General features: G+C 54.5%; 1 protein-coding gene across 1 annotated transcript; it reads left to right on the top strand.

The window, feature by feature from the left end:
• The first annotated feature begins 393 nt into the window (after positions 1 to 393).
• PTGES (prostaglandin E synthase) lies at positions 394 to 12,185 on the top strand. The gene is made up of 3 exons (XM_019971001.2): positions 394 to 646; positions 4,212 to 4,294; positions 11,548 to 12,185. The coding sequence occupies exons 1-3, from the start codon at positions 518 to 520 to the stop codon at positions 11,795 to 11,797; spliced, it is 462 nt and encodes a 153-aa protein (XP_019826560.1). The 5' UTR covers positions 394 to 517; the 3' UTR covers positions 11,798 to 12,185.
• The last annotated feature ends 4,309 nt before the right edge of the window (positions 12,186 to 16,494 follow it).

Here is a 16,494-nt window from a genome sequence, read left to right as displayed (position 1 = left end):
GGGAGTGGGGAGAGGTGGGGAGGGGCACACTATTCAACAAAGTCATATTAGTGTCCTTAGGCTGTGGTTCAAGTGTCCAGGCTGAACGTGGGAGCAGAGAGTTCGGATCTCAAGCCCACTCCCTGCCGTGACCCTCAGGGAAGCCCGGGTTAGTGAATCTACCACCCCGTGGAGGTCAGGGCACGCTCCTGGCTTTGTTGCACCCCCTGGCAGGCAGGAAGGGCCACGCAACCCTCCAATTCCTAGATCGAGGAAACAGACTAGAAAGCGTTTAAGGATTTGCCCTGGAGGGGTGGGGCGGGGCTAAAGGCCCAGTAGGGACACCCCTCACCCACAAACCCCCCACGGTGACTGCTTCTTCCAAAACCCGAGAGCCTTTGGCTGGGAGTGGGCGGGTGCAGAGTACAGACAAGCCTCCCTGCGCTCTCCTCTCCCCTCCCCTCCTTGCTCCAGGAGACACACGCGCCCGAGCTCTCTTTCCCTAGCCGCCGCCGCCGCCGCCGCCGCCGCCACCGAGATGCCGCCCTCCGGCCTGGAGCTGATGAACGGCCAGGTGCTCCCCGCCTTCCTGCTCTGCAGCGCGCTGCTGGTCATCAAAATGTACGTGGTGGCCGTCATCACCGGCCAAGTGAGGCTGCGGAAGAAGGTAGGTGCAGCTCTCGGGGACCCCCAGTCCTGCGTGCGTGCGCTCACGTCTCCCGCAGCCGCCGGGAAGGCTGGAGTAGGGGACCCGGCCCCCGGAGTGTGCGGGAGCGGGCTGGGAACGACCTGCCCCTCCCAGCCCTGTGGGATGGCTCCTCTGTGGCCCGCACGTCCTGGTCCCCTGGTTGTTTTGTTTTCATTCGAATTTGCACGTTCTCCTTGCGCAGGGGCCGTGCTCACCTTGGTAGCGCGCCCGTCTCAGTATTGGCGCCGCCTAAGCGAGCATCGGCCTGGTGTTTTAAGAGCGTTTTACCCGCTTGCTGTGTCCCAGGTAAGTTCTCCGCACAGCCAGATTCCCAAGTCCCACTTGAGTTTGCAGGGGGGCTCAGCCTCCCTCTGACCCGGCGGTTTCCCGCACCAGAGAGCTGATATATGGGTGGGATGGAAACCGACCCAACAGGAGCCCCGAGAAACCTTTCAGTGGAAATTCCCGACTGGCCCCCGGCGAGGTCGCTCCCAAACCCACCGCAGCCTTCGCACGGCGGATCTCGGGCCAGGGTCCCCCGGAGTTCGAGAGGAATTTCCCCCACCGATCTGAGTCCCGGAGCCAAAACAACAATAAAGATTGACGCCAAGATCTGAGCGGGTGTGGGGTGAGGCGGGGCTCGAGGAGCCACTGGGCGGGAGGCCAGAGCCCGCGGAAACCTTCCGGCCAAGTTCGCCAGCCATCCTGAGCGCCGCGAGGGATAGTTGATTATCCACCAGATATTTCAGAGAGGAGATGTCCCGGGCCCTGCCCCTTTGCCCAGCTCAAAGGCAAGTCGAGGCTGGATCGGACATCGTCCTGAAGGTGGACGGTGGAGAGGGGGTGGTCTTGCTCAGCCCCGAGTCTCAAGAGGTACAGACGAGACACAAGGCAGGTCAGCTTCCCAGGTGAAGAAACTCCTGGAGCAGAGAGAGACACACTGGTCATCCTGACCTCTCCCTGCCCTGTACCCACCCCATACGCCGGAAAAGCCTCACGGAGTCTTTCTCACAGACTAACTGGGTCCTTCTTGGAGTGAGCGTTAATCCCCATCGTGGTGGGGAGGAGGGGGCCGTATTCAACTTCTGACCCACACCAGAAACGTGGGCTCTGACAGATGACGTTGCCTGTGATGGCAGGGTTTGGATCCAGGTGCCCAGCTCCGGAGCCCACACCCTGCCATGGGGGGATGGCATTATCCCAGGGCCATGCTGCACCCAGAGCTTTCTTTTCACGTGGATTAGGGAAGGAAGAGTCAAACCTGTTGGGGTGCCTTTCTGTCGGGTCAGTAGGGTGTGGCAGAAGGAAACCTCCATTCTGGGCTGTCCCCAGGTTCTCCCAACCCTGTGAATTTCCCTCTCATTCCTGCTCCCTGCGTTCAGGTAGCCAGGGAGGAGCTGGGGGAACTACCCCGTGGGGAGGTGACTCGGGGATGCTCTGGCTCCTCCACCCATTAGCCTGGGGACCGTGGGCAAGTCTGAGAGCTTGATTTCCTCATTTGTAAACTTCAGGGTAGTCACGCAGTACCAGGAGAGTTCAGCACCTGGCACTGAGCAAATGCCCCCACCATTGTTAGTCTTCATTACTTATTAACAACTGGAATTAACATGACCGGACCTAGGTCTCCTGGAGGGCAGTACATCCCAAGGCCTGCCCACCCTGCTCCCCGGTCCCTGCTGGAGGCAGTGCTTCTGCTTCCAATGCCTGCACTGCCATGGCTCCTGGCCTGGCCAACGTGTATCCATGCTGTCTTCAGGGGTGAGCAGCCTCGTGGACTGTGGGCACCTAGGACAGGTGCCCACTGAATGCCAAGACCCCGTGAAAGGTGTCACAGGCCCACAGACTGCATGCAGGGCCATAAGAATCAGTGATTCTGTGACTTAAGGGCCAGCAAAGAGGAATTCCTGTTGGGGGGGCTCTTGATCATGACAGACACTGCATTCATCTCCAGGGTGAAGAGGGCCAGACCCATCGGACAGGATGGGGAGAAAAAAAGCAAGCACTTGGGGACAAACTAGGGGCTCCCCTGCTGGCTCAGATGGTAAAGAATCTGCTGGCAATGCAGGAGACCTGGGTTTGATCCCTGGGTCACGAAGATCCCCTGGAGAAGGGAATGGCAACCCACTCCAGTATTCTTGCCTGGGAAATCCCATGGACAGAGGAGCCTGGTGGGCTGCTGTCCGTGGAGCTGCAAAGTGTTGGACACGACTGAGTGACTAACATGGTGGGGACAGATACTGGAAGCAGCAGGGCCCGTCACTGGATGAGCGATGCAGAAGGCACGCTGCAGAGATTCAAGTCTGCTGAGGGGCTGGTGGGGCGGGCTGGCTGCATGCGCGCAGGCAACGGTGCAGCAGGAGCGATAGGCGTGGACTTCAACGACCTGAGTGTAACTTCAGGTCCCTGCTTTGCAGTGACAATTCCTCAAGCTCCCTCCTGGTGCCAGGCATCGTGCCATGGCATCTCCACTTACCTTCCTTGCTGTTCGTGTGGTAGGTGATCTCAGTGTGATCTGGAGTTCACAGACGAGGAAGCTGAGACCCAGGGAAGTTCAGATACCTGCAGTTGGTTCCCGTGGGGCTGGGTTTCTCAATGGGGCCTGTGGAGTCTCTTTCACTGCTGTCAGTTCAAAGTCTAAATTCTTAGGATGCCACTAGGACCCCTACAACTTGATCTCGGAACTCTGTCCCTTGCTTGTCACTGCTCCAGCCATGCTGGTTTTTTATCCTTCACACATGTTGTTCTTCTGACCCCAGGGCCTTTGCACATGCTGTTCCTGATGCCTTGAATGCTGTTTCTATAACCTCCCATTTTCTGGTTAATGTTGCTGCATCCTTCAAGTCTCAGCTTTACTGTCACTGCCTCAGAGAAGCCTTCTCTGATTCCCAAACTTGGCCAGATCTCCCATGAACATTCTCAAAGCTAACCCTGTCTTCTTTTTCCTTACTCTGACCACCTGATCTTTTCTGGTTCATTGGCAAATCCCTCATTACACTGTGAGCTTCCCAAGAACAGGGATGAGGGAGCCTTTTTCTCACTCTTTTCACGCTGCTATATAAAAAAATACCAGAGACTGGGTGGCCTAGCAACAACAAAAGTTTATTTCTCACAGTTTTAGAGACTGGAAAGTCCAAGGTCAGGGCACCGGCAGGTTCAGTGTCTGGTGAGGGCCCACTTCCTGATTCATAGATGGTGGTCTTTTCGCTGTGTCCTCACACCGCAAAGGGCTAAGGGAGCTCTCTGGAGTCTCTTTTATGAATGTTGATCTCATTCAAGAGAGCTCCACCCTCGTGAACTCATCACCTCCCAAAGGCCTCACCTCCCAACACCATCACACCAGGAGTTAGGTTTTAACACAGGAAATCTGCAGCGACATGAGCATTTAGTTCATAGCAGCCTTGTTCATGATGAGTCGCCAGCGCTCAGCACACAGTAGGAGCTCACGGACACTGCTGAATGGACATGTATGTGACTGCATCGCCACAGACCTAGTCCACTGGGCCGTCCATCTCATGAACAGTAATTCTCAGCTGATGTATTCCAGGCTTTTGCCAACCCCGAGGACGCTCAGAGACATGGAGGCCTCCAGTATTGCCGGAACGACCCAGATGTGGAACGCTGCCTCAGGCAAGTACCCTTGGCACTTGGCGAGATCACAGCCTGCCCTTTCAGACCCTCTTCTGAACATGGGGCGCTTGGAGGATACCCAGGGGCCAAGATCTTCTGCCTTCTGAATCCTCTTAAACAGTCTTCATTTATTCATTGATTTCATTTCTAGTTAAGTATTAGTTAAGAAAAGAAAAGTTAGGGAAAGTATTGTAGTACGTCCTCATGGCTCAGGATGGCAGAGTTAGAAAAGGTTATTCAGTGCGAATTCATTCAGTCTGTGTGTAAGCTCTGACCTGAAGAATCTGCTCTCCAGGGACTCATGGTGTTACTGGTGTCTTATGCATCTTCTTGGAGAAACTTCTCCTGCATTTACAACACACATGCTGTGCTTTTTCCTCTGTATCCCCAAAGGGTCACCCTTTACCCATTTATTTATACGGTGGGTTTTTTTTAATGTAACAACAGAAATTGTTTCATATCAGCCTATATAGGGGCTTCGTTCATTACATCGGTGCCATAGTATTTATGCCATTTCTCTGTTGAATGGATGGTCTGTAGTTGATCCAACCTCTTCCCCTCTGATGGCATTTAGGCTAAGTCTTTCTCTGTTATGAACAGAGCGCATCCAAACTTCTTTCCTTTGCCTTCGTGTGTACATGTGAACAGACCTGCAGGATGCAATCAAATGGTAAGAAATACTGTCTAATGGTACCTAAATCCACTCCCACCACTGGTGTGTGACATGTGTCTCTATGCTGCTGCCAACTCAGTGGATCCATCTTTGGCTGGATCCCTGTCAACGTGATGGGTGAAAATGCACGTCCCCTTTCACTTTTACGTTGCGTTTTTTTCTCCCTGCCTTTCTTTTTTGGCTGCGCTGGGTCTTTGTTGCTGCTCGTGGGCTTTCTCTAGTTGTGGCTAACCACAGGACCACCAGGGAAGCCCCTTTACTCTGCATTTCCTAGTGAAGATGAACATCTTTTCGTAGGCTTAGCTTTCCCCAGTCAATCCAAAACAGTTTTTTCTTACAGAGATCAGAACTATTCATTGTAGTTTGGGAATAGTGAAAACGTGTAGAGGATAAGGGGGAAAACCACTCACGATTCCAGTCATTGTTGACATGTTCTTCTATCTCCTCTTTGCCATCTGTCTAAGTATTTTCCATAGCATAAGGTATGCACTGTACACCTAATTTGGGGTTCTGCGTTTTTTCAGATAACGTTACTTCATGAACACTTTCCATGTCAGTAGATACTACTCAAAAAGTGATTCTTAAAAAAGAGCTGTGTAGGGAGTTCCCTGGTGGTCTAATGGTTAGGACTTAGTGGTTTCACTGCTGTGGGCTGGGTTCAATTCCTGGTCGGGGAGCTGAGATCCCACCAGCCTCATGGTGCGGCCAAGAAAAGAAAGGGGCTGTGTAAAATTCCATCAGGTGTTAATTTCACATCGCTGGTCTCAGTGGGTATTTTGGCAGTTTCCTCTGCTGTTTTACACCAACAGGCTGGAGAACCAGGAGGAGGCCCTCCCCAGGGATGGGGATTGTCAGTGGAGTGGAATGGGGATGGGAACGATGGGCAGCTTAGACAGGAGGGAGACGGAGACAAACCCTCACATGGTTCTTATCACGTTGCCATGAGTCACAGGCAGAAATGGGTGGGACAAAGCAGTAAAAATAGTAGAGATTCTTTTACTGAAAGAAAGTCAGTGGGGTTTTTCCTTACACTTTTCTTGGCCATTGAAAATGACACGTGTACTTGCGGTTTTTTTTAAGTTACAGAAATGCATAATATAGAAAGTGAGATTCATTGCTATTTCACCCTTTCTAATGTAACTACGGGCTTCCCTGGTGGCTCAGTGGTAAAGAATCCACCTGCAATGCAGGAGACATGAGTTCAGTCCCTGGGCTGGGAAGATCCCCTGGAGAAGGAAATGGCAACCCACTCCAGTATTCTTGCCTGGAAAATCCCATGGACTGAGGACCCTGGAGGGGCTGCAGTCCGCTGGGTCACAGAAGAGTTGGATAAAAGAGTTGGATACAACTTAGTGACAACAACAACATAACTATAGATACAGTCCTTCATATGAGTTCCATCCATCTGTCCGTCCATCTGTTTGTTCATTCCACATTTAATGAGCACTTCCTAAGCGTCAGGGGCTTCCCTGGTAGCTCAGCTGGTACAGAATCTGCCCACAATTTGGGAGACCTGAGTTGGAGCTCTGGGTTGGGAAGACCCCCTGGAGAAGGGAAAGGCTACCCACTCCAGTATTCTGGCCTGGAGAATTCCATGGGCTGTATAGTCCATGGGGTCACAATGAGTTAGACACGACTGAGAGACTTTCACTTCACTTCCTAAGTATTACGTACTGTGCTAAGCACTAGTTGTACTTCGGTGAACAAAAGCCTGACCCATCACGATAATCCATATGTGACCCTCACGCCACCTGGTTATGGGGGAGGGAGTGATTAGTAGCAGGGACAGCAGGCTGCCAAGACTGTGTATACCCCGAGCCAGCTCAGAACATCCACCCAGAGGAGTGTTTGTCTTCTCCCAGGGTGTAAGAGTTCTGCGTAGCCAAGCTTACTTGTGGCACAGGAGTATTTACACAGGTTCTGGAGTGCTTTATTTCTACTGGCTGTAACCATGCCAGGGAGAGACCACACACCTGCCTGGTGCCAAGACACCGCCAACCCCCTACCCGCCCCCCAACACACACACAATTTAATTTATCTACAGTTGTTGTTTAGTCACTAAGTCATGTCTGACTGTAGCCCACCAGGCTCCTCTGTCCATTGGATTTCCCAGGCAAGAATACTGGAGTAGGTTGCCATTTCCTTCTCCAGGGGATCTTCCTGGCCCAGGGAACAAACTCGTGTCTCTCGCATTGCGGGTGGATTCTTTACCACTTGAGCCACCAGAGAAGCCCCTATCGTCTACTTTTCGAATGCTCAAATGGCTGAAAGTCAGTTCAGCACTTTTTGAGCACCTCTTATCTAATAATGCTTTTTATAATTCTGTGAGTGTTTATTGGGGACCTTCCATGGACTGGTATTTACTGAGACTTACTATGCCAGACTCAGGGGCTCCTGGGCCCCCAGGGCTCCTCCTCCTGACTTCACAAAGCATCATGAAACCTCAAGGGTACAGAGAACCACACATCCTGCCATCTGCTACTGGAGAACTGGCTGGAACGTGATGGGAGATGCCCTGGAAGCAAATGTGGGTTAAATATTAGACCAGGGTTTTAGTGCAGCCAGGGCCACCTTCTACACAAACAGGAAAACACTTAGGCCCTGGTTCTTAGAGCACAGATCTGCCTTGTGGGTGAGTGTAGGCTGGAGCCCAAAAGTGAACCCCACTCTGGGGGAAGTCGGAAAACAGATTTCAAGGAAAGTTTTGAAACCCAGGCTCATCCTTTTAGTGATTCCCTATTAAGTTTCTCCAGTTTTCCTGGTAGCTGAGCTGGTAAAGAATCCACCAGCAATGCAGGAGAGTCCAGTTTGTTTCCTGGGTTGGGAAGCTCCCCCTACAGAAGGGATAGGCTACCCACTCCAGTATTCTTGAGCTTCCCTGGTGGCTCAGATAGTAGAGAAGCTGCCTGCAATGCAGGAGACCTGGGTTCGATCCCTGAGTCAGGAAGATCCCCTGGAGAAGGGATAGGCTACCCACTCCAGTATTCTTGAGCTTCCCTGGTGGCTCAGATAGTAGAGAAGCTGCCTGCAATGCAGGAGACCTGGGTTCGATCCCTGAGTCAGGAAGATCCCCTGGAGAAGGGATAGGCTACCCACTCCAGTATTCTTGAGCTTCCCTGGTGGCTCAGATAGTAGAGAAGCTGCCTGCAATGCAGGAGACCTGGGTTCGATCCCTGGGTCAGGAAGATCCCCTGGAGAAGGGACAGGCTACCCACTCCAGTATTCTTGGGCTTCCCTGGTGGCTCAGATGGTAAAGAATCCACCTGCAGTGTGGGAGACCTGGGTTGGATCCCTGGGTCAGGAAGATCCCCTGGAGAAGGGACAGGCTACCCACTCCAGTACTCTTGGGCTTCCCTGGTGGCTCAGATGGTAAGAATCCACCTGCAGTGTGGGAGACCTGGGTTGGATCCCTGGGTTGGGAAGATCCCCTGGAGGAGGGCATGGCACCCCACTGTAGTAGCTATAGAGGAGGAAGCTGGTCTGCCAAGGCCACATCGCTCATGATGGCTAAGCTGCCATTGAGCCCAGGCTGTCAGATATGGGCTCTGCCCTCCTTGCAAGAATGCAGTTTAACTCTATTTTATACCTGCCTTTAAAACTAAGCAGTCTTTACCTTGTATCAAACCTGACTTCTAAGAAATCATCTGTGTGGATAGAGAGCGGGCCTGACATAAAAGGAGAGAGCTGGCTGGCTGGCTGCCAGCTGCCGTCCCTGCCCAGGAGGGGCGGGGCAGGGCGGAGAGGGGGATAGGGCCCTCTCCCCACCCCTGTCACCTGATGCAGTAAAGTACAGCTAGTGTTGCGATGTCTGGTGAGGGGAAGGGGCCGGCCTGATGCTGCAGGAGGCCATGCAAGTCCAAAGCAGGAAACTGCTTTGAGCGACCTTCACCTTAAAAAAAGTGGTTGTTATTGGAGTGACACGTTTTTGCCCAAGCATCTGTCTGGTACGTGACTCTCTCCATGTCTCTCTGCTCAGATCCTGAGGTGGGAGGAGGGCGTGAGTTACCTTGCCTCATCCAGCTGATTTCCCCACGTCTCCTCCATCCTTACCACTTGTGGCTTTGCCAGGGCCCTGCTGTGGTATTCATTGTACCAGAGGGAGGAGGATGGGAGACTGGGGACCCCAGGGGCTGAAGGTCAGAGCTGAGGGGCTTTATCAGCTCCCAGACGCCTCTGCTCCCTCAAAGGTGACCCCCTGAATCCTCTAGTCCCGAATGCGGGGGCCAAGAGGTGGGGCCGCTCCTCCCATCCTTATGCCTCCTCCCCACCCTGTGTCCCCTGATTTTGTTTTCTCACCTGTGCTTGGGGTTTGGCCAAGGATCCTCTCAACAGCTTTCTGAGAAGTGACTCACTCTTAAAGTGTAAATACCTCTTTTAAGGAGAAGTGTCTGAATGAATGGGTATCACATGCTAGTTATGCTTTTCCTGAAACTTTCCCAGAAACGTCCAGGATGACAAAAATACTCCCGGCTGGCACCATTTCGTGAGTCACCTGTGGGAGGCAGACCATATTCTGGGACATACAGACTTCACATGAAATAGGTTCTCCGAGGTGTGTGTAGGGAGGTTGCTGTTACACAGCTCTTTCTCCATAGCATGGGATGATTTTAGAGCCACAGTTGCTGCCTCTTCCCAGATAACATAAGGGACTTGCTCGATTGATTAAGGAACTGGAGTGGCCCCCATCCTCAGTTTCCCTCCCACTTTGTCCCTGAAGCCAAGACCCAGCCGGCTTCTTTCACCTGGGCATCCAGCAGTATTTCCCCCAGCTGGTGAGACTGGCCCTGCTATAGACTTGTGCTCCCTGGGGCTGGATTCCAAGGTCGGGCTCTGTGAGATAAGGAGAAGGAAGACTCTTGTTTGGTCCAGGATATGGGGACAGAGACTCCAACTGCTGTGTCCCAAGTTTGACCTAAGAAAGATCCAGGCCCTGATGGGTTTATGGGAGCTTTTGTACATCCAGATTGAATTCCAGACCCTTTACCCTGCTTCCTGAGGGCTTTCTCCCCCACTTATCTTGATCCTGCCTCACTCCCTCTTATGACCGCATTCCAGACACGTGTGGAATGCTCACTTACTAAGCCTTGAACACACTCTGACCATTCCCACCTCAGGGCCTTTGCACATGCCCATCCTTCTCCCTGGAGAGTTCATTCCTGCACAGATGGCCCCTCATTTTTCAGGCTTTACCAAAATGTCTCTTTCCCTGACCACACCCACCACTAGTGGGTGCAGAGACCCCTGTAGCCCTGGGTTGCAGAGTGCTGCTTTTCCCCACCCTGCCCAATTCCGAGCATCCACATACCATAGCCCTTGGCTGAGACTCTCCTTGCAAGAGTGGGATGAAAGAGCAGGACCACAGCAGGTTCCCACTTAGGGGCTGTTGGGCTGGGCCTGGCTTGCTGGTGCAACCTTGGTGAAACCTTCCCGCTGAAAGGCTTGAAGAAGGGGCTTCGCTTCCAGCAGCATCTCCATGCCTCACACATGTGGCCTTTCCTCAGGGGAGGTCATGGCTCGGGCACTGTGTTCCTGTTTATCTGGCCTCCAACATGCCATCTCTGACTTCGGTCTCTTGCTCAGTCTCTAATTTATGGGACTCGACCTCCCTCCGCAGAGGAAGCTGCCCATTAGCAGGAGTCATGGAAAATGTAAACCAACTCTTAGCAGAAGTGGATGAGTTTTCTTTGTTGGTCATTTTTTTGGCCGGGTGATACACAGCCACCCCCACGCTCACTCCCATCACCGCACATATACACACACTTGATCATTTTAAAGAAAGAAAGAAGCAGGGTAGCACAGAGGAAACAGCATCACTACTGCCCAGCGATTGGCTGGCTCCGTGAGTGGAAGTTGTTACTGTTATTCCTGAATCCCTGAGAGGAGGAAGGGTTTGCTTAGACTTAGGGGCAGAAGAAGACAGAGCCAGGCGTGGATGTCAGACGTGTGCTCTTAGCCCGTCCTACTGGGGAGGGTCCAGGAACCTGCATTCAGAAGGAATCGGCCTCAGAAAAGCCCTGCCTTGGGGAGGTACCCAGCATGGGCTGGGGAGTTCCCTGGTAGTCTAGGGGTTAGGATTCAGCACTTTCACCACTGTGTCCTGGGTTCAATTCCTGGTCAGGGAACTGAGATCCCATAAGCCACGTGGTACAGCCAAAATTGAAAAAAAAAAAAATGATCAGGGGCTGGAGGCAGACCTAGGCCCTGCCCCAGCTTTCACGCAACCCCACTGAGCCCCACTTTTCCTTGCTGGTGTCCAAGGCCAGAGGGGAGGATGGGGGAGACCATGGCAGGTGCTGGGTCCTGGCGGGCCCTGGGGCTTGGTAGCAGAACCCAAGCGGCAGCCCTTCGTGGCTCCCAGGCCATTAACAGGGCTTCGCTTCCTGAGCTGTTCACAGGCACCAGCTTGGAGTCACGGCCCCCTCTGCCTCTGGGTTACCTCCTTGCCCGGCCTCGATGGACGTCAGTCTGGTATGCCAGAGATGATCCCCGGAGGCGCAGGGCCTTTGAGGGCAGAGGGTCCCAGCACCCAGGACATTCTCAAAGCTTACACCTGGCTGACTGCACCCCTTTGCCTTCTCAGAGCCCACCGGAATGACATGGAGACCATCTACCCCTTCCTGTTCCTGGGCTTTGTCTACTCTTTCCTCGGACCGAACCCCTTCGTCGCCCGGATGCACTTCCTGGTCTTCTTCCTGGGCCGTATGGTACACACCGTGGCATACCTGGGGAAACTGCGGGCGCCCACCCGCTCCCTGGCCTACACCCTGGCCCAGCTCCCCTGCGCCTCCATGGCCCTGCAGATTGTCTGGGAGGCAGCCCGCCACCTGTGACCAGCCGTGGACGCCACCTCGGCCGCCAGACCGCTGGCCACGAGCCAGCGGGGCTGAACCTGGGGGACCGATGGCCCTTTGAGATTGTGACAGGCCCTGGGGCTGGGTTCCTGGCAACTGGCTGAGCACGTGATCTTGGGCCCAGGGGGCCTGTGTGTGTTTCCCCGTGTGTCCCTTGGATTCCTGGGTGAAGCGGCTGATTTGGAACTGTTTAGAGACGGACCGTCACGATTGATAGAAAATTCTTCCACTGTAAAAAACTCTCTCCCTCCCTCCCTCCCTCCTCCTCCCCAATGCTGGGAAAAGCAAACAGAGACTCAGTTCTGGTTTTGGAACCTAACGACCTTCTGAATCCAGGGATGTAATAAATGAGGACTTCTCACCTCCACTGCAGAGATTCTGGTTCAGCTGGTCGAGAGGGGAGCCTGGGCATCTGCATTTTTGGAAAGCTCCCTTGAGAGTCCCAGTGATGGTGGGGTCTGGGCACCATTGCCAGTTCTCTCTCCCAAAGGGCCCAGGACAGGCAGGGTGTGAATTTCCCTCAGGATGGGAGTTGAGTGGTTGGGGGTGGGGCAAAGAGTCGGACACGACTGATCTGATCTGATCTGTGTGCCTTCGTGCCGCGCTGACACTTCCCTGTGTTCCGGCCACATTCCTTGGCTGTACGTTTCTCTCCTTGGCATAGGTGCTGATTGGGAGGGCCCACCAGGAAGGCTGGCCTTCTCTTCCTGAGGCTTTAGTTGCTCCAAAGCGCTGTCAATCAAGAATGATGGGCTTTGAAGGACCAACGTCTAGAAGAAATGTTCTGGCTCCTTCCGTATTTGTGAGGTTTGAAAACCACTGATGTGCCCCTGGACTTTTGGTCTAAGACTGTGTGGGTTCAGTCATTGAAGTGTCTGACCAGCTCAGCTCCTTGGCTGCTGCTTCCTGGCCGTCCACTGCTGTCCAGGCTGGCCAAGGATCTGGCTCCCTGGACACTTTTGTGGGTTTGTGTCTGGGGCAAACACACAAACACGCCCAGACTAGGGCGTTACACCACGAAGAATGCAAGCAGACTCCTGGGAGACACCCTCTCCACCTCCTGCCACGGGCAAGGAGGAGGGTCACTCAGCCAGCATTTTGGCAGAGGAGGAAACCAAAGCTCAGAGTGGACTCCCTGCAGTGTGGGATCAGCTCTGAACCCAGCTTGTGTCTGGCTCCCAAATCGGCTCTAACCATTGCACCCTCCAGCCTCACTTTCCACAACCACCCCCACCCCCACTCCCAGCACTGCTCCTTTCTTTTAGGATCTGGGGACGCCCCCTCTCACCACCCTGCAGCCCCTGAACTTCTGCCCCGGAGGCTTGCCTAGTAGGGTGCGGCAGGGAGGCGGGCCTCCCTGGGGATCCCAGGCCTCACAAGAATTCTGAGTTAGGCCCGCTTCCGGCCGCGCTGGGAGCTGCCAGTGGGTAACACTGCCCCTTGGTGGTGAGATGAGCCTCTTCAGGAAAAGGGAAAAAGTGAAAGTCGCTCAGTGGAGTCCGACTCTTGCCACCCCATGGACTATACAGTCCATGGAATTCTCTAGGCCAGAATACTGGAGTGGGTAGCCTATCCCTTCTCCAGCGGATCTTCCCGACCCAGGAATCGAACCGGGGGTCTCCTGCATTGCAGGCAGATCCTTTACCAACTGAGCTATCAGGGAAGCCCCCAAATATTTATATTATTATTATTATTATTATCAGCTGCGTGGCGTCTTCGTTAAAGTGCATGGGCTTAGCTGTACCACAGCATGTGGGATCTTAGGTCCCGACTAGGGATTAAACCTGTGTTCCCTGCATTGAAAGCATGGAATCTGAATCACTGGACCGTCCCTTCAAGGGCTGCCACTGTACATCTGGGAAACAGGAAGGCACGGTCCCATATGCAGTGCCTGCTGTCTGCTAAGCAGGGGCTGGGAGTGGTGTTCATAACTTTTTTTTCCCACTTGAAGCTTAAACGCATCCCAGGAGGGAGGTATTTCTGCTTTTTGATGAGGAAAGCCTCTGAAAGGAACCGCGACTTGTCCAGCATCCCTGATCTGGGGTAGAACAGAGGCGTGGACCCGGTGTGTGCGCTTGTATTGTTATATTTTCCCTTCTGGGGAAAGGGGCTGAGAAGGCAAAGTACCCAGATGAGGCCCGAGGGAGGAGGGCATCCGACACTCACGAGGAGCGTGTGACCCTGGAAATAGGTGAGGGGGGCTGCCCCTCGGAGCTGCGGGGGCTGCAGCCCCTCGTGGCCTGGCCCCTCAGTCACTGAGCCGCGACAGTGGGGCTGAGGGGACAGCAGGACATCAGACAGTGACAACTCCGAGCGCTCAGTGCCCTAGTGGGGGGCTGAGCAGTGGGAGCCCCAGGAGGGCCTCTAATCCCTGCTGGGGAGGGGCTTCCTGGAGGAGGTGGCAACTCACCTGTGATGGGGGTAAGTCAGGCTGGGGTTTTTTTTTTTGGGGGTGGGGGGGGGGGGTTGTCCAATCAGGCGGAGGAGATTGAGATACAAAGACGGGCAGAGCTCAGCCCTCTGAGGTCAGTGTCTGGGAAGTGGAGAGGAGGTGTGGAAGGGAGGGTGGGAGGGAAGGGAGGATGATGGGGTTTTGATAAACAGTAGGGCTTGGAGGGGAGGAGCTGTGGATGAGGAGGGGAAGGAGGTTAAAGGCGTGAGCGGCAGCGGGGCTCCTTCGAAGCTTTGGAGCCTTGTTGTGGGGTTCCGGGTCAAGCTGGGGACAGGCCGGCGTGGGCTTGGGGATCTGGGTTTGTGTCCTAAGAGGGTCTCGGAGAAGGCGTATAGAGAGAGAGGGCAGTGAAATGAGGTTGACAGCTGGGCAGTGGCCCTTGATCCCCAGCTGGCACAAATGGTGCCCTACCGCTCCTCCAGGAGCTGGGGTGGGGGGGCCAGAAAAGAGGCGCATGCAGCCCAGCAGCATGGAGGGGCCGCCCCAGGGTGCTGTCCAGGGGCAGCTGGCAGGAGCCAGGTGATTTTTCCAGAACAGACCCAACCCTCCAGGACTGGGGAAGGGCTGCGGGCAACCTCCCGACAGCAGCTGCCCCTGTGCCCGCACACCCAAGTGCACGAAAGCCTGTGTCCATCTCCTGGGCAGCAGCGGGTGAGACAGGTGAAGCAGGTGGGGGTCTGCTGACCAGTGCTCAGCCCCACCCCCACCCTGCCCCAGGCCATTCTGGGCACCAGCGCCAGTTGCCCTCAGGCCCCACCTGAGTTCCTCTGACTTCCCTCTCACCCTCCCGTACTCCACCTGCATGTGAGACCCCCACCTTCCTCCTGACCCTGGGAGGGGGGCGGGGCTGGTGGAGCAAAGCAGAAGCCTTGAGGAAGGTGGGGCTGTGTGGAGCCTGGGGGCTCTGGAACCACGGCCCAGGGTGCAGGCAAGGACTTTAGGGCACAGTCCGCGCCTGGAGAAACAGGGCTGCCCCTGGTTGGGGCTTGGTGTCTGGGGGGGAATCCTCTCTTCGACTCTGAATCAGGTGAAGGCCCCGAGCAGGGCCAGGATGTCACACAGACCCCAGGATCACAGGGCCCTTGGGCTGCGAGTTGAGGCCGTTGCCTCAAAATGTTGCCAATATGGTTTAATGTGGTAGAACCTTTCCCCCACCCCCCAGTCCCAGGACACACCCATTCTGAGAAAGCCCACGCCAGGTAATGGCTGGTGGGCCCCAACTGGACTCCCCAGTCTTCTAGGAGGCCCCTTGGGGGAACCGCTGGGGCTCCCTCATTTAATGGATTTCGTGGCTCTAGCCTTCAAGAGTATGTGGTATTTGATACGTGGTACTCTAGTCAAGGCTATGGTTTTTCCAGAGGTCATGTATGGATGTGAGAGTTGGACTGTGAAGAAAGCTGAGCGCTGAAGAATTGATGCTTCTGAACTGTGGTGTTGGAGAAGACTCTTGAGAGTCCCTTGGACTGCAAGGAGATCCAACCAGTCCATTCTGAAGGAGATCAGCCCTGGGTGTTCATTGGAAGGACTGATGCTAAAGCTGAAACTCCAGTACTTTGGCCACTTCGTGCGAAGAGTTGACTCATTGGAAAAGACCCTGATGCTGGGAGAGATCGGGGGCAGGAGGAGAAGGGGACGACAGAGGATGAGATGGCTGGATGGCATCACTGACTCGATGGACATGAGTCTGAGTGAACTCCGGGAGTTGGTGATGGACAGGGAGGCCTGGGGTGCTGCAATTCATGGGGTCACAAAGAGTCGGACATGACTGAGCGACTGAACTGAACCCTGGTATGTGAGGGACTTGGAGGAACAGGCCAGGATGAGAGGACAAAGGGGCTGGTTTTCAGCCCTGGAGGCAGGAACAGACCCTGGGGTCCCCCTTGGGAGGTGGAGCCCAATCCCCACAGCATTAAGGGCTCCCGGGACTTCTGTGCGTGTCCCAGGAGGCCACTGGCTTCTGGGGCCAGAAGCTTGTGTGTGCCTCTGATGGCTTCTTCCCACTCAGAGGGGGCTGGCAAGCCCCCGCAGCACCTTCCTCCTTCCCTGTCCACCTCTCCCTCTAGAATGTGCACTTTGGGGGAACATAAATTTGGATCTGCGTCGTTCCCTGTGCGCCTGTGTCCCCAGTTTTTGTAAGAGCACCTGGCTTCTAGGGCGTGTCTGTTAATGAATGATGTGTAAAATGAATGTGTGTGTGTGTGTGTGTGTACACACAGTATAGACA

This window comes from Bos indicus, chromosome 11 (genome assembly GCF_029378745.1).
Source record: "Bos indicus isolate NIAB-ARS_2022 breed Sahiwal x Tharparkar chromosome 11, NIAB-ARS_B.indTharparkar_mat_pri_1.0, whole genome shotgun sequence".
Classification (NCBI taxonomy): domain Eukaryota; kingdom Metazoa; phylum Chordata; class Mammalia; order Artiodactyla; family Bovidae; genus Bos; species Bos indicus.
This window is presented reverse-complemented; position numbering and strand designations above follow the sequence as displayed.